Raw genomic sequence first — 25,119 nt, 5'->3', positions numbered from 1 at the left:
AAGGAATCAGAGGGGAGGTGTGAAATGGGGTCAGAGCACACAAAGTTTCCCGGTGTAAGGGAGTAAGTCCTGTGACCTGTGTGGCATAGTGCCTGTAGTTGACAGTACTGTGTCGTATACTTAAACATTTGCTAGGAGGGAAAATGTAATGTTTAGCGTTCTTACCACAAAACATATAGTAATAAACCAAAGGATAGGAGAAAACCTTTGGGGATGATGGACAGGTTTATGGCATTGACTGTGGTAATAGTATGACAGTTGTATAAACTGTATACATTATGTACAGCTTGTTGTAAGTCAGAAATAATACAAATAAAAATAACAAGTTTCGCTAAAATTGAAATTACACTGAGTGTATTCAGAGCAGTCAAGAAAGCTATTTTGAACAACCTCTCCTCATAGGTAAATGAGTTCAGCCCATGAGTCATTCCCTGAATCAGTCTGTCTGCTGAACCACTGCTCAGACACCAGGTGTTTCAGGAGAACACAGGGCCGCTTCCACAGCTACTGTTCTGAGGGGACCTCACAAATTCAGATAAATTAAACATTTAAACATCTTTTCCAAAGTAAAGTGGACAACTGACAACAAATTGGAAAATATGCAAATAAGGTTTAAAAATTTGAAACCTCAATTAGCATTTAAAATGAAAGAATTGAAGATGATTATATAGTAAGTTTGATAGTTAAATGCTTTTTTATTAAAAGAGGTATCTTTGATAAGTACTTATAACACCACAACTTATCTTTACTTCCATCTCTTGACCCCAATGCTCTCTCCCTTCTTCTGCAATCTCCCCTTCACTCCCCTTCCTGTTTCTCTCCTACAATCTTTACTTGTCTCTTTCTTAGTTTCATCAATTTCTGTCTGGTACTGAGCTCATAGTGTCTCATGAGTAATTTTCTCTCATCTCTTCCTCCTTTCACTCAACTGCTCATATATGGAAATTTGTAATGCAGCAATATATTATAAAAGACTCAAAAGCTATATAATGCTATAAGTTACTGATATAGGTATATTTACCTTTTCATATATTAGATAGGTTATCAGGTGTCTAATTCCTATACTCAAAAATTATATTTATAAATGTTTAATAACATCTGGTATAACATTAAGGTTTACTATACAGGTTTATTAGGAGTATGAATAATGTTGCTTTTTTCCCTTTTGTTATATACACAATTCTAAAGTTTTCAATATCCTGATGTATGATACTTAACATATTAATAACATAACTAAAGGGTAGTTTAGAAGGGTTCCATTATACTAAATAATATTTCTATAAATGGAGAATTCTACTAGTATGATAACAACCTATGCAATATTTTCCCCTCAAATATTACCATTAATATTTTATTAGCTCATGATTTTTTCAACATTGAAATACAAAGTAGGCATTTCCTAGTTTGTTGGATTTTTGCAAAAAAATAACTGCCACTGATCTTACCATTTGGCATTTGCATCCATGAGGTTATATGTCTTTACCTAATTAATGTCTTTACTTGATTAAGCTGACATACTTTCATTCATTTCTATTGGCATACAAAGTTAGATATTATCTAATTTGTATTTCACCCCATTTTCACTGTTGTGAATTTTTATTGTGACCAAATCCTATTGTTAAACATGTTTAGTAAAACTCAAATCTCAGGGAAAATTCTCTTCTATATTGTTTAAAGTCTAATTACTTAATGGACCCCATATCTCAGGACACGTCTTTGGGACAGAAAATGGATTCGTGTTTGTTGGCTTGTTCTTAAAAGTAGAGAAACAGACTTTTCACTAAAAATGCTTTCAACTGTTTCCCATCCTTTACCTAGTGATTAACTTTTCATTTTTGCTATAGATTTATAGATTTATTTCTCCTTGCCCTTCTTTATAACAAAATGTAAAGGGCATTATAAAGGGGTTTACTCATTTCAATGTATAGAACTAATTCACCTTCATTGAATACACATACATCATTGCTAAGATGCCCTTAAAGTGAATTCAACCTCACAAATAAGGAAGCTCTGTATTCATTAAAATTTCATTCTATTTCCTATCATATGAATTTTAACAAATCCACATTTGTTAATTAAAGAAAAAGATCAATGCATTTTTATATTGAAGCACAGACTTAAAATCTGGAAAGAAATATTTCAGTTTCTAAAAATTCTATTCAGTTCTCAGTGCGACTCACAACTTGGTCCATGTCGAGCAGTTGGGTCTTTTCTGAGTTGTTTTAGGCTTCAGGATACCCTCCTGTTCCAGGTCCACGGATACCTGTTCCTGCTCTCATAGCAACCTGGCCTGAATCCAGGTGCTAAAACACTCTTGCTGCTTCTCAACGTCTTGGTTTGAAGTAATTTGGGTACATACTGAGCATTGTAAGGAGAAAGTCTTTCCTTTTAAAAGTGATACCTTAAAAGTTTTCCTTTAAAAAAGGAAAACATGGGAACTATTGTTTTGGGGGTTTTGTTTGTTTGTTTGTTTTAGTGTCGGAGAAGGTAACAGAGTGTTCTCCAGCAACATTAAGTCTTGCGATTTTATCTGGTACCTATTAAATAAGGAAGCACTTACCCGGATAATATCGGGCTAGGCCTGTGGCACTGCCAAACACCTGCCACAACAATGAAGGATCCTCATCTCGATTTTTTTTGAAAACTTCATCTAAGGCACTTGTCCAGTTGAGTTCATTTAATACAATTGTTGCTGGGGAAAAAAGGAAAGGAAAGTATGTAACAAAAATTTATACTTAATAATTGAATCAGTCTCCAATGATTTGCAAAATAATGTTACACATTTTTATTGCTTTACCTATAAAAGTACTCTAATCCAGTAGCTATCAAAATATTTAGACATGGAATTATTTCTTCAAAGAGATTTTTATAGGGCAGGGGCTTTTTGGCATTTTACTGGGAAATTATTGGTTATGGGAGCTTCCTCTGCTTTGCAGAACGCTTAGCAGCATCTCTGTCCTCTGCCCACTAGATGCCAGCACCATCCCCCTTGTTGTGACAAGCTAAGCTGCCTCCAGTCAGCAGCAGATAACCCCTGGAGGGAAAAACTGCTCCCTGTTGAGAGTGGCTACAATACATAAAAGAACAACAGCAGAGCTCTCTGTGGTGAAAAGGAGTGGGAGACATCCCTCCCCTTCACACAGTTCTGAAGAAACCCACGGGACACCCGCAGCTACTGATGACTCTCTGTGATACACTAACATAATCTGGTCTGTTCCCTAAGTCAAAAAAAAAGAGATGTTTGCCATTGATCATAGTTTAATAACTGTGTTTATACAACATTAAAAATGTACACATTTTGGCGGAAAATTCATAGAGAGGTTTGACAATATAAGTGATAGAAATACAAAGCAGCTCATACTTGATTACTACCTTAAGAACAGTAGTTTTCTTTTTTTTCTAGTTAGCTCAATTAATAATTAGAATATGGTGATAATAAGGATCAGGTCATTGATTTTGATACCTACTTGTAACTGCTGACTTGGACAAGCATTACAAACATATGTCATTCATTACAATAAAAGAGAATCATTATTTATGTGGGATAAAACAAGGGCTAGAGTAGTATATAATTTTTAAATATAGGCCTCTGTAATCACGGCATCCTCTGTCTATCATACTAAATATTTTACTGGCTTAGAATATTATTTTCTCTTTTTACACAAAGATGGCAGGAAATCTCCTATCTTTTTTATTTTTGTAAAGAATGTACCATGCCCCCAGCAGATTAGTATATAGGGTCTCTCTCTCCATACTTGAGAATTTATGACCAAGCCTGTACAGTGGGAATTAGCTTGGGATAAGGACTGGAGATACTATTAAACTTCTATTGTTTTTGGTGACCATAGCAAATATATAGGAAGCAAATGCAATCATGTTTAAACCATGCACAAGATTTTTTTAAAGGTAAAAGAAAAAAAGAACTTCTATTAAGAAAGATGTATGGCATATTAAAGTTTACCACTTACAAAAAAATGAAAACAGGGTATTGTAAAAGTGTCCTAGGACCAGCATCCTAATGCATTTCTCATTATTGAAAACTAACAAGATTTCCATCTTTATAGATGTGATTACTTCCAGAAATATCAGTGTGTGTGTGAATATTCATGAGCTGGGTCAGATTCATAGTGCATCTGAGATACCAGTGAATTAATAGCCAAAGCATGATTCAATGAACACTAAGTGATCAGTGATATGAAAATTTATATTCACACAGATAGATAGCTTGAACTGATACTCACTATTCATGAATATTTATAGTAGTATACAAAACATAACAGAAAAAAAGAGGGACATTGTACTTTTCTTTAAACATTTGTAAATTTAACAATGACATTCCACTGAATTATGTTCATTTATGATCCAGATAGTTTTCATTAATCTCCAATCTACTCTATCTGTTCAATTTCCTTGACTATTTCATTCACATTTCACAATACTGATATTTAATTATTTTTAATGTTGTTTCATTTGTTTTCAAGGCTGTTATTTTTTCTTAAGTTTTATTTGATAATTTAATGATAGCCAAAGATTAGGCTCTGATACACTGTGAATTATACTTTTATGTACTTGGGGGAAAAGCCAAGCTCTGAAATATTCTCCCTATACTGGTGATATGTTTTAACATTGGCAGTTTATACCTTGGCAAATTATTTTTTTTCAGATATGACATTATAGAAGTAGATTTCAAAAGGTTTCTCTCACAATTTGATCATCTGAAAATGAGCAAAGTACACAAAATATTTTCAGGATAGGCCTTTGAATTGATTTTAAATGTTATTCAAAATGAAAAGATGGTCTTGTATACATATCTAAGGTTTATCCAATTGGTGATAGTGTGTAGCAGTGAGTGAGAATACAGATACTTCCATTTGTTACTGGATATTTATAAAGGCTTTTGAGTGTCATCTTTATTCTGATCTACTGTGATCTATTAATGGGATCTGGTCTTTATTCTGATCTCTTAATCACAATAGTCACAGTCTTTATTTGAATGCCCAGAGCAAGAAGTGGAAATTCGGAGTTGGCCATGGGAGTGCAAAATGAGTGCAATCACTTTAAAGAATTTGGCTGCAGCTGTCTTTTAAAACTGAACACGGCCTTTAACAGTTTCTGAGTATTTGTACGGGGAAGAGACGACGGATCCCCAGACCTCAACCAGAGAATTTTAGAGCAAGAGTCATTTGTTTGTTCATACCCTTCCCATTTCTTAAAACACCAAAACCACAAAGTAAAATAATTGCTGCACTAGGAAAATGTTCTCTCAAGCTATATTGAAAGCAACTATCAATATAAAAGAAAATATGTAAAGTGTCAAAGTAAAAAAAACAAGAATAAATATATTTTAAATCCTTCTTGGTCATTTGGCTATGTTTTTCTGATCCACAATTATGAATTACATTTGACTAATAAACATGAATTATTTTAGTATCCTGAAATGAGCAGATTTTTGTATTCTTAACCTTATAAAGTGACATACCAGCTTAATTCAGAATTACAAGGGTACCCGACATTTCTCCATTTCTATGCTATTAGCATAACTCAGAACAAATAATAATGAAATAACTGGGTAACCTACAGATGATGAAATAGCAAAACTAATTCAGAATATTGGCCATGTTAAAATACATTTATGTCATTTCCGGAATCTACTTTCTTTCCTTGCTACTTTCATTATATTTATGTATACAATCTCTCTCTCTTTCTTTCCTCCTCTTTCTCTCTCAAATCAATAAATAAAAAAATAAAATCATAAGTACATTTTACTTAGGAAGATGATTTTAATCAACTATTCTGGCTACAACTGGGTAAAAAGCCAGGTGCATTTGAAAGTTAGAAGTTATTCCTGGGAGATCTTTTGCTTTATGGTACAGTATATGTGGTTATGCTACTGCTGCCTTTCTCGGGCCTCAGTATTTTAGACTCTCAGATTTTCCTTCCAGTATAATACTTAAATTATAGGCATAAAATAGGACCCTATCATGATGAAAAAATAAAAGAAAACCAAGTACTTGAAAAATGATTGCCAGCCAATATTACTCCTGACATGAAACTGTATTGTTCATTCCTATAGACTTGAAATTCAAAAGATTATTGTGACACTCTGACTCGATCAGTGAAGTTCAACAGATTATGATTTTATTTGTCAATGTATTGTACATCATAAACATTTTTAAAATGCAGTTAGTTTTCAACAAATCACAAGCTTCATTTGAAAGTCCAGAGCAAGAAATCAAAATTAAAAATAGTTTAATTCCCAAAACACAGGTATACATTAGTAGCCAAGTAATGTTTCATACAATAACTCTGAAATAAAATCTTTTAGAAATATTTCTTGGCCACAAATAAAACTTTACATTTTATTTGGACACACATGCTTAAGAACATGGATAATAGTTTTGACTGGTTGTCTATAAATTATTAAGCAGTATTTAAAATGTATATTACTTATTTCATCAATTACATATTGTACATACATTGCATTTTAACATATTGTGTATTACACAAGAGTAGGCAAAAGGAGGTTTACAGTTACTTGTATTGAAAATAATACAATAATTAATAAATAATAAAAATATAAGCCCTGTGTTTCATGTATTCCTAACTGTAAACCTACTTTTGCCCACCCTTGTGTTCATGCATGCCCCCCTTTCCTACAGTGTCCCCCCAAATAGTCATGTATTGCATTCACAGAAACTTCGAATTTGTTGTGCAAATAGATACTAGAAGTACATGAGTGAATGGGGGGTTTTTTTGGCTGTAGAAGAGTAACTGCTCAGTAGTGCTTGATCAAGCCTTGAACCTATTGCCAGTGACTAATGAACTTAGGCTAATTGTCTTATGGCTACTTTAGAAGCATAAGTAGTCCTCATTTTCTCTCAGTGTGAAAGAAAGGAAGATCTTTAAGTTTGTTAGAAAATTAGATTTTGCAAAAACAAGTCTTTTATAGAAGTCCAAGGCTAAGTCTATTAAAAGCAATGAATGCTGGGAAAGCAAACCTTGACTTTGGGGCCTCTATTCTGAGTGTTACAACAGGATTTCACTGATAATTGATTCACAGCATCAAGCACACATCTCTATTCTTCTACTTAGTTTTCAAAAACATGGCCTTGGTGGTCAACAATCTCTCTTTTAGAGTATTCTATTGTTCAATCTGGCTCCTCAAAAGAAGAAAGGAAATCTAATTTGTCACAGAATAAAAGAAGCAGTTTACATTGCTGCTGATTCTTCTAAAGTACATGGAATGTCTATATCTTGTTAATGACATGGAATACAGAATTGTTCATAGTTCTAAATGCAATCTTCTTCAATAAACTTCAGCCCACAAAGTGTTTCACTGTTGATAGCTTTTAAGTTTGAATACATTTTGTTGACTCATTTGGGGTTCAGAGCCTTGCCATGTATTGAAGGCACAATGTGGCTATTTCAAAACCATGAAGGCTATTTATAATGCCAACCACAGCTTTGAAATGAAGCAAATATATGTAGAAAAAAAGGATATTTTATGGTTTATTTAAAATATAAGGTAACTGGCAATCAAAAATATTTTATAAAACATAAAAATAGAATTGACAAGTTTTTGATAAGACCTACAAATATTGAAGGTAAAAATTATTTTTAAATGGTAATATTGATACAATTAAATACTTAAAACAAGAGAACTGACCAAAGTGTTTACTGTATGCACTATTTCTACTTACTAATAACACCATTCTCTTTTCAAAGCCTAGCATTGTGAATATATATATATATATATTAAATTATATACATATATAATTTAAACTATTACCACTAGTCATAATAAATAAGGTAAATAATAACTATGAAGTACTTACTGCATGTTGCAGGTATGTTAACTATTTCCTCTGCATTATCTCATTTGACTTTAGTGACTCTTTGAGTGAGAGATACTAGTATTACTTCCTCTTTTAGATGACCAATGTAAAGCTTAGAAAGAGCCCACTATTTCCCCAAAGTCATAGTTAGGCTGTACAGACAGCATTCAAGCATGTGTCAGATTCCAAAATTCTCACGGTATGTGACCTATTTATTTCTACGATTTCATTATACGCTTAGCTCTAAATATTTAACATTTTATCTAAAAGAGAGAGAGAGGGCATAGGTAAACACACAACCACATCAAATGTACAACTACAATATAAAACAACCACGGCTCAGAACTGTCAGAAACAGAGATGAATGGACATCTGACAACTATGGAATTAAAGAAACCAAATCCATCCAGACTGATGGAAATGGTGCAGACACAGAATGGGCGGGTCCCACATCCCCATGTGCTGGATAACATTTCAGGAGGGATATCTCAGGATCGAGGAGTCACAGCCCCACACCAGGTACCCCAGTGCCAGTGCCAGACAGATAAGTCCTCACAACTTTTGGCTGCAAAAACCAGGAGGGATCGAGTCAGTGGAAAAACTGCAGGAGCCCCAAGCAGTTCCTCTTAAAGAACCTTCACGTGGACTTACTCAGACTCACTCCCTCTGAGCTCCAGCATTAGGGTAGCAGCTTGAAGGGCACCAGTGGCATAGAGGGAGGAACTGAAGTGTCTGGCATTAAGGAGAGAGCTGAGGGAGAGAAAGGTGGGCAAAAGCCACCTTTTCTGAACCCTCCCGACAGAGCCACAGATATATGGAACTGGTGCCATATCTGAGACTCCATCAAACGTGCACGCTGCTTGCCCAACATAGGAGATCCTCAGAGACCCTGTCCCACCTAACTGCTTTTCCATTTGAATGACTGGTCCTGGCCCAGGCTTCGCAACTTCCTAAATCCTCTGAAACAAGCAACAGCTGTCCTCAGTGAGCCTCCAGTCCCTGTACCTCTTGCTAAGTGGTCACAGCCCAAAGACTAGCAGAAACAAGTCTAGATTCACAGTTGATTAGTGCATGGGAATCTCCAAGCCCAGCACAAGTAGCAGCCATCTGCAGACTGCTTTATAGCTCAGGCACAGTGGCCACAGGCAGAACACATGTTGGGGAACCAACTGAGAAACCCCAGAGCCTGCATACCCAGTGGACAGCTGGAGACCATATCAGAACACCACCACCCTGCCCCTGGACAGCTGATCCCCCACAGAAAGCAAGCAGAGGTTGGGGGTCAGTGGCCACAGCCAGTCCTTGAAGCTGATTGGCCCAAGTAAATCCTTGCCACTGACTTGTCTACAGCAATCAAGGCTCAACTACAACAGGAATGTATACTCAGCCCACACAAAGGGTGCACGTTGAACACCCAGCTTGGGTGATAGGGAAGGCTGTGCCACTGGACGCTACAGGACACCTACTAATTTAGGCCATGATACCAAGACAGGGAGTCATAGCAGCTCTAATAGAGAAACAAACATGGGGACGCTGCCAAAATAAGGAGGCAAAGAAACATGGCCCAAATGAAAGAACAGATCAAAACCCCAGGACAAGCCTAACAAAATGGAGGTAAGCAATCTATCGGGTTCAGAGTTCAAGACACTGGTTATAAGGAATATCAAGGAACTTAGTGAGGACCTCAACAGCATAAAAAATATTCAATCAGAAACAAAGGACACACTAATTGAAATAAAGAACAATTTATAGGGAAACAACAGAAGAGTGGGGGAAGCCAAGAATCAAATCAATGATTTGGAACAGAAGGAAGCAAAAAAACAGTCTGAACAAGAAGAAGCAAAAAGAATCCAAGAAAAATGGAGATGTGTAGTAAGCAGCCTCTGGGACAACCTCCAAGCTTTTCCAACATGTCCCTTCTCCGAAAGGAGATTGTGGGGATTGCCTGAGGTACTGGAGGTTGCTGGCTGGAAGAAGGTACAGGGGGAAAGATTGTGACAACTGTAATAGTATAATCAATAAAATATAATTTTAAAAAATGCCGTTATAGCACAGTGTTTTTTCAATTGAGAGCCTTATTTCTCTCTACGGGACAACCAGCAACGTCTAGAGATATTTTTGATTGTCACGGCTGGCAGGAAGCTACTGACATCTGGCAGGTGGAGGCTGGGCATGCCCTAAACATCCTACATTGCACAGAACGTCCCCACGAGAAAGGGTTGCCACAGCATCAATAGAGCCCTGGTTCAGAATCCTGGCTCAAGCACAACTATAAGCACGAGACAATGAATCCACTTTGTAAAAAGCAATATTCTAGATAAATATTGTCAACAAAAAGCCAGGACAAAACTTCTTCCATATGAAAGTTGATAAACTTTAAAAACAACATTTCATAATATTAAATTATCTCAATATTTCAGGCTACATTTTGCTACCCTTTGGGTTGAGCAAACTTGCATGTTAGTCCCAGAAACTCTAACACCCTGTTCTCATACCTGAAAAAGTAAGGATTCGAGGGTACTTTTTAGGCCATTAAATGTTATCCTCCCTACCTCCTGCTTTTGTACATTCATAGAATATTAGGGTTCCACACTGATGTTGTTGTTGTGGCTATTTTTAATGATTCAACACTTATGTGGGATTCTAAACGAAACTCATGTCATCTCTATAGCAAATGTTCATTCTATCCCATAGCACACGAGGTAGTCATTAGAAGAACTGCATATGACCGATGAGCTAAGCCAGATGTCACTGATTTCATTCATGGACCTTAAACTCTATGAAAAAAAAATGTTAATAAGAAGAAACCCACTGATCCAATTAACTGCATAGACAAAAAGAATCCACTTTAAGGAGTAGACAGTGTGCATAAATATTAAAATGAATGAATCTTTTCAGTGGATTTGGCTAAGGGAATCTCATCTAACCCTCGAGTAAATGAGAGATTAATAAAATGCAGGGGGATGCGAAGAACCAATCTAATCTCTCTAATCACTTCGCAGGCCCTCCACCTCCCACTGAGGACGGGAAAACAGAAGGCTCCAGGGCAAATGTAGACCCTGATGAGGAGATAAGCCCTATTCCTACAGTTAATTTGGTACAAATGCTAAAAAGCCCTGTCCTTGTCAATTCGCTAACCTCCGTATTACTGAGATTTCTAGTCCTGCTCCTTATGTCTTTCGTTTCCCAGAAATTGAGCACCTGGCTAATACCCAGAACACAGCTGTTCTGCTTTAATGAATTCTGCAAATAGTGGAGCACATCGAAGAGCTCAGAAGAAATCCATTTTATTATTAAAGAAAATAAGAATAGTGCAAGGGGAATAGAAGTCCCTAGGATCTAATGTCGTGTTTAGTAATTGAAGGATTTTAAATGTCACTCTCAATAAAATTATAATTGTAAGAGTTTTCTTGGAGGATGTAGGGATTTTACATGGAAATAACAAGAATAAAAGGCAAGGTAAAAACCTCTGTTTTTTATCTTTCAAGCATTCTAAGTTTTTCTCTTCCAGACAATATCAAACACACACACACATCCACAATTAGTGACTTTGCTAGTGCGGAGTTGCTATCATTGGCACAAAAGGCTACTTAAAACGAGTCATGTAACCTGTGCTTCTGTGGTCCTCTCACCTAAAAAAGAACATCAATACACTAAGAATCCTAGACAACCTTCATAGTTAGTGTTACTGTCAAACAAGTTTATGAATAAAAGGGAATCGGCGAGCATGGTTTTATTGTAGTCCTTTCCTTTGCTGCATTAAAATGTTGTCTCGTAGACAATACCTTCTTGTTTACACTTCTGCATCTTATTTCAGTCTTGTCGGTTACTTTCTTTTACTTTAACAATGAACATATCTCTGTATTTATTTTGCAATAAAACCAAATCCCTTCTGTTCGCCCCTAAATTTATTTAAGAGTTCTCATATTATGAGATAATCTTCATTAAAACCATAGTTAAAATGTAGTTTTAAATTTGGCAACTTTGCATAATTTATAAATATAAATGGGGAATTTTAAAAGCATTCTTTATTTATTTATCTTCAGAGGGGAGGGAGAGAGGGAGAGAAACATCAACGTATGGTTGCCTTTTGTGTGTCCCCTGCTGGGAGTTGGCCTGCAGGGAACCGGCCTGCAACCCAGGCATGTGCTCTGACTGGGAATCGAATCAGGATCCTCTGGTTCGCAGGCCTGTGCTCAATCCACTGAGCTACACCAGCCAGGGCTAAATGGGGAATTTTAAAATAATTACGTAAAGAGGATAATACAATTTATTCTGTTGATACAAAGTCATTTTCATCATAAATTTGACTGTAATCAAATTGTAAAAATGTTAAATATCTATTTTTATTTATTGCAATAGAAGACAGTTCCTCACTTAGTAACTGCACAATGAATGTCACCTGTCCTTACCATAGTCATTGTTATCTTATTTCCCTCTTAACATTCAGCATTTAAAAGGTTTTTTAAAAACAGCTTGATGGAGTTCTGATTGAGCTGCTAAGATATTAGGATGAATGATTAAAACCTCAGTCTCTTCTCTCTTCAAGGAACCTTTGCTCTCACCTCAGCCCTAAGTTCATGGCCAACAGCATTGCTTAATCTCTGCTAAAAATGTCATGAAGAAAACAGTGTGTTCACCTTTCAAAAATAATTTACACGGTTATAAGAGAATGCAAACTTAAAAAAGGATTTTCTCTAATGATAGCCCTTGATGTCCTGTATGAGTTTAGAGAGGAGATAATTTATACAATGGGACATCCCCAGGGCTCCCTGAAATGGAACCACATTGGCAAATACTGCCACAGCAGTTCAGGGACACTAAAACTCTGGTAGAAGAAATGAAATCATTGAGGGTCTAATATACTTACAAGACAAAACACATACAGAATTATCCACACAGTTCTGTTAAAGCTGAGAGAAAACTCCAGGTGAGAATCACAGACCAAATCAGATATGGGAAACCTCTTGCCTTTGCTCTGAGACTCCCTAACTGCAGAGGGGGAATTTAGTGTCTCCATACAAAGTTGGATTGCTGAAATCAAAGAGAAGGATCAAATAGTATTGGCACTGACTAATGAGACACGGTTGAAGAAGGATGACAAAGCTCGTGGGGGCTGGGTGACACTGTCAATAAGGCACACACTGCTTGCTACTTAAGGATTTGTTCAACCAGTTTTAGAAGAAAGAACTGCCTGGTGATTTAAAGATGCAAAAATCAGATGCATTGAAATAGAGTATATGGTAGTCGGCTATAATCAAGAAGAGCAATCACTTGGTTTAAATACCATTCACTGCTTCCTAGTGAAACAAAACAAATCAAAATTGAACCACAGATTGTTACTTCCAAAGTCGCATTACCTAAAGGTATGAATACAATTGAATACCATTTCTAAGACAACAACATGAGATTAATATGCTTAAATCTCTATGCGCCCACAAACAGATTTTCTCTAATGCATACAAACATCAGAGGAGTAGGGTACATTAGGGTAAAATTATGATGAATTCAATTTTGAACATGAAGTGAAGTATCTGAGAGCTATCTATTAAACAGGATCACTCAAAAGGCAATATAAGAAAGAAATGTGAAGCTGAGCCATGAAGTCTGTACAGAAGAGTCGGATTTGGGAGTCACTGTTTCCATGACAGTTGGAACCATCTGGTTTGCATGGAGTCAGCAATTATTGGCACTATAACCTATAGGGATCTTTAAGTATTAAAAAGCTTTACTTATCAGAGATTGCCAAAAGGAACAAGGGGACCTAACTCTCACAAACATCTTTTCCATAAAAACTTATTGGTGTGTAGTATACTTTAATATCTATTGTTTTCATTTTACTAAAATAGCAAAATGTGCCTTTCAAATATGATTTTCACATCTGCATTAAAATAACAGTACTCAGTACAAATTCCGTATATCTGTATATGACTCACAGTCCATCAAGAAGAGAAAATATGAAAAGGTGTAGAAACCAATAAAAATCCATTATCGTCTAATGCATTTTTTGGATTTTGAGTTTTTTAAACAGTTATTGTCTTAAACCAAGTACACAGGGACACAATGCCTGCATCTCTTGTGCGTAGAGCACATTAATACTTACTGTGCACTTGGAAAATAAGCAATCTCCCCTCTGCCTCTGTTAGAATGATGAGGTAATCTATTGTGCCTTTATACTTACAGAGAGCCTCAAGAGAGTGAGGCTTGATGATTACATGGTCTTATAAGACCATAAAGTTCTAACGCAGAACTCATATGTATTATAAAGACACTTGAAATTGCCAAACACACTCTCCTTACCATTATAGTGAGGCTCTCTTCTGCAATTCACTCGCACCTTTGACTTTGGGAAATGATTTAAACCTGCATCGGAAGCTCTGAATGCATGAATGCCCTCCAGCCTCATTCATCAGAAAGCAAGAGTGACAAGATTTAATTACTTAGAAACATATGAGATTTTCCTTTCTAAAAAGGAAACTTCAATCAACCTTTCAGTAAAATTTAATATCAGAAGGTAACATACAGACTTTTTAAATCTTCTATCTCATAATACAGAAAATTAGGTACATAAGAAATAATATAAGCAATTTAATTTTAAACACATAGTCACCATTCTATGACATAAACAAGTTTTATTGAAATTAACATCACTGTTCTTCCAAAAATGTATTTTATATTAATCTTATTCATGTTTTTAAAAGAAGACTTTACTTTCTTATCATGTTTTATTCTGAATCAAACTGGTGAAGACCAGGGTTTTTTTACACTATTTGTCAGTTTCTCTGGTCTCCAAATAAATCTGAAGCTAAACCTTTTCATTTCTTTGATTCAACTGAAATTCTATTATACATAAATCCTACTAAAGTGTCAATTGTTGATTTTCTTGCCATTTCATCTGATATTTGTAAATATGACATCTCCAAATTTTTTTTGTTTAAAACCAAAAGAACATGCATTTTATGGTTAACATTTTGGGAGGCAAATTTTCCAGCTACATTTTCTTAAACAAGCTAGCAATACCTTCTTAGACAAGAAGGCAGGGAGGAGTGTGTATGTATCACCATTGGCATCACATCATACACCATTCTCTATTTAAACCACACTATGCTTATGCATAATTGACAGTATTTCATTCATTCATTTTTAAAACATTAATTATAAAAGGCCTTCTAGACCAGTGGTCCCCATCTTTTTTGGCACCAGGGACCAGTTCCTAACAGGGGCCCCTTGGGATTTGGGATCCTGTTCTAGACACTGACAAAACTTCACATGGTTATTTTCTTGTTAGACAAAAACTCATTTCTTTTTGACTTTGGAAAACAGATGTGACAAGATTAAGATGGAGTTTACTGTTTCTTTATATCCTCCAAAAGGATTCTGTTGAAGGTAACTTTCTGTCCTCACTTCCAAGGATACACCCAGTTATGTTTTTAATACCACTTGGCGTTTATCTCATTAATCATTTATAAAACAGTTACTATATTTCAAATAAAATACAAAAATCTAATGTTACTGTCTTTCATAAAAGATAGAAAAATTTCTTTGATTAAAATTCATATACCTTTCACAGATATTTTTAGTTTTCCTTATCATAAAGATGTGTTCATTAGAATTTCCTTGAAACTCATGGACATGGATTGGAAGTTGAAATTTATGCTACCAACATCAAAATATAGACTATGGAAGTATACTTTTTTCATAGATTAAATATTTTTATCTGAAATTTCAATCAACACAGCTTACTGTGAGTTGTGGACATAAATCTACACTCAAATGACATACATGTGTGAAATATGTATATATGCACATGTGCATCTATGCAAAGAAAAATGAGGATTAAGGAGGAAATATGAAATAGTATTCTAATTTTTTTCATTTTTCAGAATATATAAAACAAAAATCTTTTTTCAAACTATGTTTTTTATTTTTGGTCAAAACTGGTATCTTTAATCCTTTAGCTTTTTCCTAATAATTGCTTTAATGTAATTTTCTTTTTTTTAATTCCTGCAACCATTTTTATTTTTTATTTTTAGTACAATTTATTGATTATGCTATTACAGTTGTCCCATTTCCCCCCCTTTATTCCCCTCTGTCCCCTCCCATCCACATGCCCCCACTTAGTTCATGTCCATGGGTCATGTATATAATAAATTCTTTGGCTTCTACATTTCCTATACTATTCTGAACCTCCCCCTGTCTATTTTCTACCTACCATTTATGCTACTTATTCTCTGTACCTTTTCTCCCACTCTCCCCCTCCCACTCCCCTGTTGATAACCCTCCATGTGATCTCCATTTCTGTGGTTCTGGCCCTGTTCTAGTTGTTTCCCTAGTTTGTTTTTGTTGTTGTTGTTTTGGTTTTGTTTTAGGTTAATAACTGTGAGTTTGCTGTCATTTTACTATTTATATTTTTATCATCTTCTTTTTCTTAGATAAATCCCTTTAACATCTCATATAATAAGAGCTGGGTGATGATGAACTCTTTTAACTTGACCTTATCTGAGAAGCACTTTATCTGCCCTTTCATTCTAAATGAAAGCTTTGCTGGATAGAGCAATCTTGGATGTAGGTCTTTGCCTTTCATGACTTCAAATACTTCTTTCTAGCCTCTTCTTGCCTGCAAGGTCTCTTTTGAGAAATCAGCTAACAGTCTTATGGGCACTCCTTTGTAGGTAACTGTCTCCTTTTCTCTTGCTGCTTTTAAGATTCTCTCTGTATCTTTAATCTTAGCTAACGTAATTATGATGTGCCTTCTTGTGTTCAAGACATGAGCTGAAATTCTTTGGGACTCTCTGAGCTTCTGGACTTCATGGAAGTCTATTTCCTTTGCCAGGCTGGGGAAGTTCTTCTTCATTATGTTTTCAAATAAGTCTTCAATTCCTTGCTCTTCCTCTTCTCCTTCAGGTACCCCTATGATTCGGATGTGGGAACATTTAAAGTTGTACTATAGGTTCCTAAGCCTCTCCTAATTTTTTTTTGAATTCTTGTTTCTTCATTCTGTTCTGGTTGAATGCTCTTTCTTCCTTCTGGTCCAAACCACTGATTTGAGTCTCGCTTTCCTTCCTGTCATTGTTTTGCTACTCTGTACATTTTCCTTTATTTCACTTAGCATAGCCTTCCTTTTCTCATTTAATTTGTTACCATATTCAACCAATTCTGTGAGCATCCTGATCACCAGTGCTTTGAATTGTGCATCAGGTAAATTGGCTATCTTTTTGTTGCTTAGTTGTATTTTTTCTGGGGCTTTGATCTGTTCTTTCAGTTGGGCCATTTTTTTGTCCTGGCATGCCTGTTACGTAGTAAGGGGCCTTAGGTGTTCACCAGGGTGGGGCAACCCACATCACTGCATTGTGATGCTATATGGGAGGGAAAGGCCTGAGAGGGAACAATGGTGCTTGCTCCACTCGCTGCCAGCTTTCAGTCACTTCCCCTGCCACCCACAATCAAATTGGGTCCTTCTGGTGCTGATTCCCAGGTAAGTAGGTTTGTGTACATTCTAGGGCCCCATGGTCTCTCCAACAAACTCTTCTGTGAGGCTGGGAGTTTCTCCTGCTACTGGCTCAACCCCCACAGGTTTTTACAGTCAGAAGTTTGAGGTTTTATTCCCCGCACTGGAACCCTGGGTTGCTTGGTCTGTCTCCCTCCCCAGTTCCTCCCAGTTTATCCACACGTGAATGTGGGCCCACCCTGGCTGCCAGCCACCACCACCTTGTAATGAGTCCTCTCTTCCTGGCTGCCCATCTCTGACCCTCCAACTGGTCTGGATGAATGTTTCTTCTTTAACTCCTTGGTTGTTGGACTTCCACACAGTTTGATTTTCTGTCAGTTCTGGTTGTTTTTTTTTTATTTTTAAATTTGTTGTATTCCTTGTTTTGGTTGTGCAAGGAGGCAGGCACAGTGTGTCTACCTATGTCTCCATCTTGAGGACAGAAGTACTCATTTTCTAAGTAGAACCATGGGCTTGACTTTTGAAATAAAAACAGAATTTAAATATTTGGGAAAAATTTTCATTGATCTAGAACTCACTATTTAAATGAGAGACAAATGTAAATGCAGACATTATAAATGTAATATTTTTGTAACTTTCTAATCTGGGAGATTCTTATATACATATGAGATTATATGTATATGATTACAGAAGCAGGTTAAATTTGTAGTAACTATGTACTAACAAAAGGAAACTCTGAAGAAGAAAACAACTATGTACAAGTAGTACTTTATGTTACCAAAAGAATTTGGAGTCTGAAATTAAGAATGTTTTGGTCAGAACAGAGTTCTCAACTTCCAACTGTACCAAAATCTACACCTTTACTGTTATAAAAACTCTGAACTCCACATGGCTAACTCTGAGGGAGACAGACAGGAGAAGAGGGGTCACACATGACATCTACATTATTTATCCAGAAATTCTACAAGTCAACACCAGTAAAATGTCAAATGAGAGATGAACTCATAAGACAGATGAAAATATATGTTTCCAAATAAAACTTTTAAATAAATAATTTATCATTAAATTCGAATCATCAAGGCATATAATACTCTTATTTGGTCTCCTGATAAAATATTTTCAACTTCCATTAAAATTTTATTATAAGTAATAACACAATTTTCTTCATTATAAGAAATAATGAAAAACATTTAAATAAAGCTGAGTTTAGCAATGCTATAGTTATAGTAATAGCATTATAATACGATATGTGGTCCCTTGTAATGCAAAAATGTTGTATTTTATTGACAATTAAAAATGTATGTATCAGAAATAACATAGATACACATTTTATAGCTTACTAACCCAGGTTATATGCAAATCTCTTTACTTGAAAGTGGTCCCTAGCTTGGTGATTACACAATACATGTTAGTTCAAATATATTTTGTCATAATTACACATTGTATATTTGTGTCAATGGGAAGAGTACTTAATACCAATACTATAAACAATGGATCAGTTTTTGAGTTTAAACAAGCTAGTAAATTGGAAAAATATAATTTCAATATGTAATATTTATATACTTTATTAGTACTTTGATTTGACTGGTGACTTGGAAATGAGCAAAAATATAGGTTTAAAACTGTCAGAGTCTGAAATCAATTTATCATCAGCCTCCTGAGAGAATAAGCTGTGATTTTTTCGTTTTCCCTAAGCTGTCAAACTTTTTAAAATCTGAACTAAGAAGAAAGAGTAAAAGAATGCAAGATTGAGGATAAGAGAATGAAAATGACATTTATTTTGTAGCTCTTGTTAAGATAAATCTGATTGATAAGGACTTTAAGATTGGGTAAAATTGTCTTAAGATTTATTTTGGAGATAAAACTTTTAGATTAAAAATTTGATTTTTAAACATTTTAGGAAAATTAGCTAAAAGTATCAGAATATATTTGTTGTATGAGTGTGTATGTACATTTATAAGCGCAGCATATTATATGTATGCATATAAATATATATATGATTTCAGTAGGTTAAACATTATGGTAGTTTACTTGTCTATTTTAATCACATCCTACAAATACATTGCTTATAATTGGTGTATCTGTGTGTGAAGCAGGGGGTAGGCTTTGTAGTATATCTTCCTTCAACCCAGGAACCTAGACTGATGAAGGTTCCATCCTTCTGCTTCCACCCATCTGGTCATGGGTGGAAAGAGAATTCCAGAGGGTCTAATGCTGGCAATGAAATCCACCAGTCTGAAAGTTACACATATCACTCCCACCGTAACCCACTGGGCAGCAGTAGTCAAGTACCACTACTCTGATGCATAAGAAAATCTATGAGAGGTACTTGTGTCTAAAGGAGAGTTCAGATACAGTTGATTAATGCAGTTTCTACTAAGCCCTGTCAAACTACATTACACGGATTGAAGATGTATTTATTAAATAGAATACTACAAAGCAGAAAGAAAGAAGCAACTCCTACCCATTGTCACAGCATGGATGGAACTGGAGAGCATTATGCTAAGTGAAATAAGCCACGTGGTGAAAGACAAATACCATATGATCTCACCTATAAGTAGAACCTAATCAATAAGACAAATGAGCAAAGTAGAACCAAAGACTTGGAAATAAAGAACAAAATGATACTGACCAGAAGGGAATGAGGAGGGGAAATGGGAGAAAGAAGGGAAAGGGGCATGAAAAGGAATACTAACAGAGGACTCATTGACATGGACAATGGGGGAGGGGATTGACTGTGGAAGTAGGGGTAGACGGGGTTGAGCAATGAAGAAAGGGTGGGACAACTGTAACTGAACAGTAAAAAAATAACCAAAAAACCCATAAACTACAAGCTAGAGGATCATGACTTCTCTTTTAATAGTGATTTATGTGGAAGAATACAGAGGAGCAAACCACAATGCAGAAAGTCAGGAACATGTTTGGAATGATCCGTGGCCATGGTTCCATGGAAAAGACAATTCTGAGTGGAGTAGAGGCCTGTTTTGATCAAGGCAGAAGAAAAGATTGGCCAAATATTGAAACTCTTGAAAGGTAGAAAGAGAAGAACATTAAAAGATTGTTATTATGCTACTATGTGACATAATTTCTAATGTTTACTATATATATATAACTTGTACTATATATAGTTTGCTATTCTATAATATACTAAATACCTGTGAGTTCAAGCTACTAGATAGCAATATTTTCCTTTTATATTCTAATTTCTCATATTCTCAATATACATTAATATCAGCTACATAATTAGATCTTTGCAGATTAAGTCTCTCTTTTTCTCTTTTTCTCCATATATATACACACACATATACATGTATACATACATATATACATATGCATACTGACTTTCTTAGAATATATAAAAATTGATATCACTTTCAAACTCAGCACATACTTTTTGAGACAGATAGAGACAATATATTTAATGCCCTATAATTAAAATATACTTAAATCCACTGATATGTATAGTTAATTATATTCATCCATAAAAACTGGCTTTATGGAAGAAAAAGAATAATTTTTATTATATGTTTAATAAACTTAATTGAACTTCAAAGATTAAAACCTTATGAACTCCATATAATATTTTATTCAAAAGACTGCATATTAATAAAAAGATGGCCTTCACAGTAAATATGCTCTCATATTCATATTTTCATACTCAAATTCTATTTATTAAAATAGTAAAAACTGTGTTAAAATTAGTTAATAAAGTTCATATCTATAAACTAGTTATGGTACAATAATAACCCTAACCAATGAGCTTTGAAAGGAACTAACAAATATCAAATAAACCTAACTTAATTAATATGCATTAGAGTAAATTTGATTCTATAATTCATCAAATTTGCTTTTAAACTTTGTAAACACATTGTTTTGAATTCAATAAATAAATGAAAAAATGTGAACATGAGCACAATTCCACATTAAGATTATCTACTAGATAACAATACTCTCATTAGACTAGGATCAAAATAATTTATACCAAAGTTTTCCTAAAATCTATCAGCAGGATTCATTTACCAAATACAGATTTTGGCATAATGTTCATTTAAGAGCAGTCTAGTTACTTTATATATGTCTTCTGTTAATTCTCAAAAGAATCCTTTGAGGGATTATATATATTTAAAGCCTTACAAATAGCAATTTTGTCATAATATTTTTGCTAAAGTGTTGTTTGTCTAAATATATATTGTCTAAATATTAAACAATAAATTGAATACATACAGAATCCTATGAGAAGATTATAACAGTAGGACTTTTTTTAAAAAACGGTAATAGAAGGGAAATACAAATAAAGAAATATGATCACAGACTTCAATGAAACTAAAAAAAATAGCATTTTGTGTAATAATAATTCTACACATGTGGACAAAAAAGGGGATCCTTTAGTAAATCTAACCAAAAGTACCTTCATAAGGTGGTCTAATCATAAATTCCTAACTGGGCCGGTCACGGCGGGTAGAAACTTCCCAATGAGTAACTTCTTTAGTAAAAGATTTATCTTTGCCTGAAGTAAAGTCCAGTATTTTTTTCTGTGCATCTAGGTTACTTATGCATCTAGGTTTTGAAATGCCTTTTTAGCATTTCATAACCTAGATGCAAGAGCTCAAGAGACCACATAACCTTGTTAACTATCCTCTAATTCAATCCCTGACTTACTTTCTCTCACCACCAAGCAATTTTTCTTTCATCCCCTCCTTAACACTGTGTGTATAAAATAAACTGCAAAATCGTCCTTTTCCAGAGCATTTGAGATCTTGCTTCCCAGCAAAGTTGTCAGTTTGGCTCAAATAAACTCATAAAAATTCCCTACAGTTACAGACATTTCTTGCATAGACATACAGGGGTCTCTTCCTTAAGGATGCTTGGATGGTGATGTTGCAGCTGCCTTTGTTTCCCAAAGGACATTATAGTGGATGGCAAGGAGCTCTGGGCATAGCCTAGGAGGGGGCTGGCCTGGCAGAGTGTAGCAGGGTTATTCTTCTTTGGGTGTACTAGAGGGGCGGGCTCTGAGGCAGGAGCCTGACAGTCTTCCAAAATTTGAAGCTTTTGTGTCTTCTGTTGTTTTAGTTTGTAAACTAATCCTACAAAAATAAGATAATTAAAAACTAAGAAGGAAAATGATAAACTCAGGAGTTAAAGATGTTAGCCTTAATTGATAGGTTTAAGTGACTACTTTCTTTATTTGTATTTGTATGTGGAAAGCTGTTATTCCAAAATTGTGTAGCTTTTGAATAAACAGTCCTTTAGCATCAAGACAAACAAATAAACAAACCTCTACAGGTATGGATATTTCTTAAATTGACATACAAAATGCCTGCATGGTCTTTCAAAATTATAGATGACCATCATGAAATCATATCATTTTGACACTTGATGAAAGGTAGTTTTTCTCCAACATTTTTGGAAATTCTTGTCTTAAATTACATTTTAAATCGAGGACAAATATAATGACCCTTTCGAAGATTATTTTTTTCAATTATAATTTCTTTAGACTTGTGATAAAAAAAGTCTGTTTTATTTATTTACTCTTTGTAACACAACAATTATTTAATTATTTTCTAGACCAGAAAACTGGTATTGAAGGTAATTCTAAAAGGAAGTTGTAAGGACAAAATATCAGAAAAGGCTAATATACATGCAAAATTATCGCATAAAACTTGTTCACATTTAAGGGGGAAACATTTTTTTAATAAAAAGGAACGTTATTTTAAAATTAAGGACATAAAACTTCAAATAATAAACAGCAGATAAAATACTGAAGATAACATATTTCCCGTTGGCCCTTCCATTAGAAATGGGGAAATGTGATTATACATATACCATCAAAAAAGTAAGAGCAATTTTTCTTGTCATTTGTCATTTGCTTGTTTCTCTCTTCTCTTTTCACCTTTGGGATGAAACATAACCACAGAGGGTCAAAGAATTAAATTATTCTGGAATGGGGATGTTCTTCAATGAGTCAAAGAAGCCCTATTATTTAGAGATAAATAAAGATTAAACAGAGAAGGCATTTTAAGAGTAAAAGATGCCAACTCCACACAAGGTTATTTTCTTTCAAAAATAAAGCTTTCCACTAACTACTTGTGTAGCTCTCCTGGGGACATTTGCTCTACACCAAGAGTGATATGATCATCACCATGCATTTCCCTCCCAGGAGTGGTAATTACCAAGAAAGCACAGAAACAACTGGTCTTCAGAGACCTGAAGGGGTAATAATGGAACAGGTCCTCACTCATGCTCCAGATTGGCTGAGTGTAAGATAATAAAGGGTCCCAGTGTCCATGGGAGCCTACTGTGAACTTCCTCACAGCTTCTAGTTACTGTCATTTGCAAGAAACAATTAAAAACAAAATTTTACACAAGACAATCAGCAAGGCCTTTGGTACTCTCTATACAATGTGACATACCTCAAGCGATATTTTTAAAAGCATCATGCATTATTCACTAAGTTAAACTGTAAATGACTTGATTTCCTCTAATCACAGTAAATATAGACAAGATGTCATCTCAAATACTAGCATAGCTCATAGACCCACACTTTTAAAATCTGATCTTTTGTTTCCTGAGACAACACACCAGTAGCTTTAAAATCTTCAATCCATTTAAAGTCTTTCTCTTTTTAACAGGATTGTAGAAATACTTTTTAAATGCTACTTTATCTCCAGGGAAAAATCTGCAGAAGATTTTATCCAGGAAGCAAATGCCAGATGATTAAAATATTCTCATCTCAAATTCCATCCCTACATTTTCTCTCCAATTGTCAATCCTTTTTTAATTTGCTGTGAACAGTGCTGTCAGTCTGTTTTGGAAGCTATTATAATTTAAGATTTCATTATGTCTCTTCTTCAACCTCTGAATGGCCTGTCACTTGTTATATCCATCATAAAAAGCTAGCCAAGTACACTTCTGATTTCCAGCTATCAATTTACAGAGGCACGGAATTGTGCACATTCTTCATGTTTTCCCTCAATGTTCCCATTTTAATTTCTTTTTAGAAACAAAGAAACTGCATTTCAGTTTGCATTCCCCACTACATAATGAGAAATATAGCCATAGCTGGTCCTTTAACGATTCCCTGAATTTCTTATTCGATAATAGTCTAAAATAATTCAAAGAATATTTTATTTATAATGCAGCTCCTAATGAAATATAAAAAATGAATAGAAATCAAGAAAATTTCATTAATACAATTTATAATATTTGATCTCCCTTTTAAGGAAAGGCACTGAGAAATAAACATCAGCTCCTGTAAGTTATAGGAAAATCTGTGTATTCCTTAGCGGGTTATATGCATAGTAAACAGACTGCCAGGATATGGATGACATATATGGGCATTATCCTTATTAGATGAGAGAGATACGTACAATTCCAAGATTAACCGTAAATTTTTAAAAACTTTTCTAAGTACACTTGACTCACTGAACATCCTTCACAAGGCTTCTATGAGTAACAGACTTTCCATGAAGTATTCCTTATATATTTGGCCAAATACACAACATTTTAAGATAAGCTATGTAATTAAATACAGTACAAGAGACATACAGTAAAACATTAAGAACCATACAACATTTGATGCCCCAACTTTGGCCAAACCAGTAGCATCTGTTAAGGCTGGGATGAAGTGTGAAGGATGTTATATTATTGGACAGTACACTAGGTGGTTCCAGGGAGGCAAATACACAGGACAATGGATACAACTAGCAGTGAGTTTAGGCGTAGTACAGAAATGTGGGTCTGCTGGGTTAAGGGAACTACTGAAGAGCAGGATCCAGCGAGAAATCTCTAAATAACCCAAGAGGAAGAGTCAGCACAACTATCTACACGACCCATTAT

General features: G+C 34.9%; 1 protein-coding gene across 6 annotated transcripts in view; it reads right to left on the bottom strand.

Annotated features, from left to right (window-relative positions):
- CACNA2D1 (calcium voltage-gated channel auxiliary subunit alpha2delta 1) overlaps positions 1-25,119 on the bottom strand; it is a 472,005-nt gene that overhangs the window by 134,159 nt on the left and 312,727 nt on the right. For all 6 annotated transcript variants that reach the window (XM_037066145.1, XM_037066146.1, XM_037066147.1 and 3 more), the window contains exon 7: positions 2,561-2,692. In XM_037066145.1, coding sequence (XP_036922040.1) covers positions 2,561-2,692 — 132 coding nt within the window. The remainder of the gene's footprint in view (positions 1-2,560; positions 2,693-25,119) is intronic.

Source organism: Sturnira hondurensis, unplaced genomic scaffold (assembly GCF_014824575.4).
Source record: "Sturnira hondurensis isolate 20B ecotype Veracruz unplaced genomic scaffold, ASM1482457v3 Scaffold0016462, whole genome shotgun sequence".
NCBI lineage: Eukaryota > Metazoa > Chordata > Mammalia > Chiroptera > Phyllostomidae > Sturnira > Sturnira hondurensis.
Note: the sequence above shows the minus strand (reverse complement) of the source record. Positions and strands in the feature narration are given on the sequence as shown.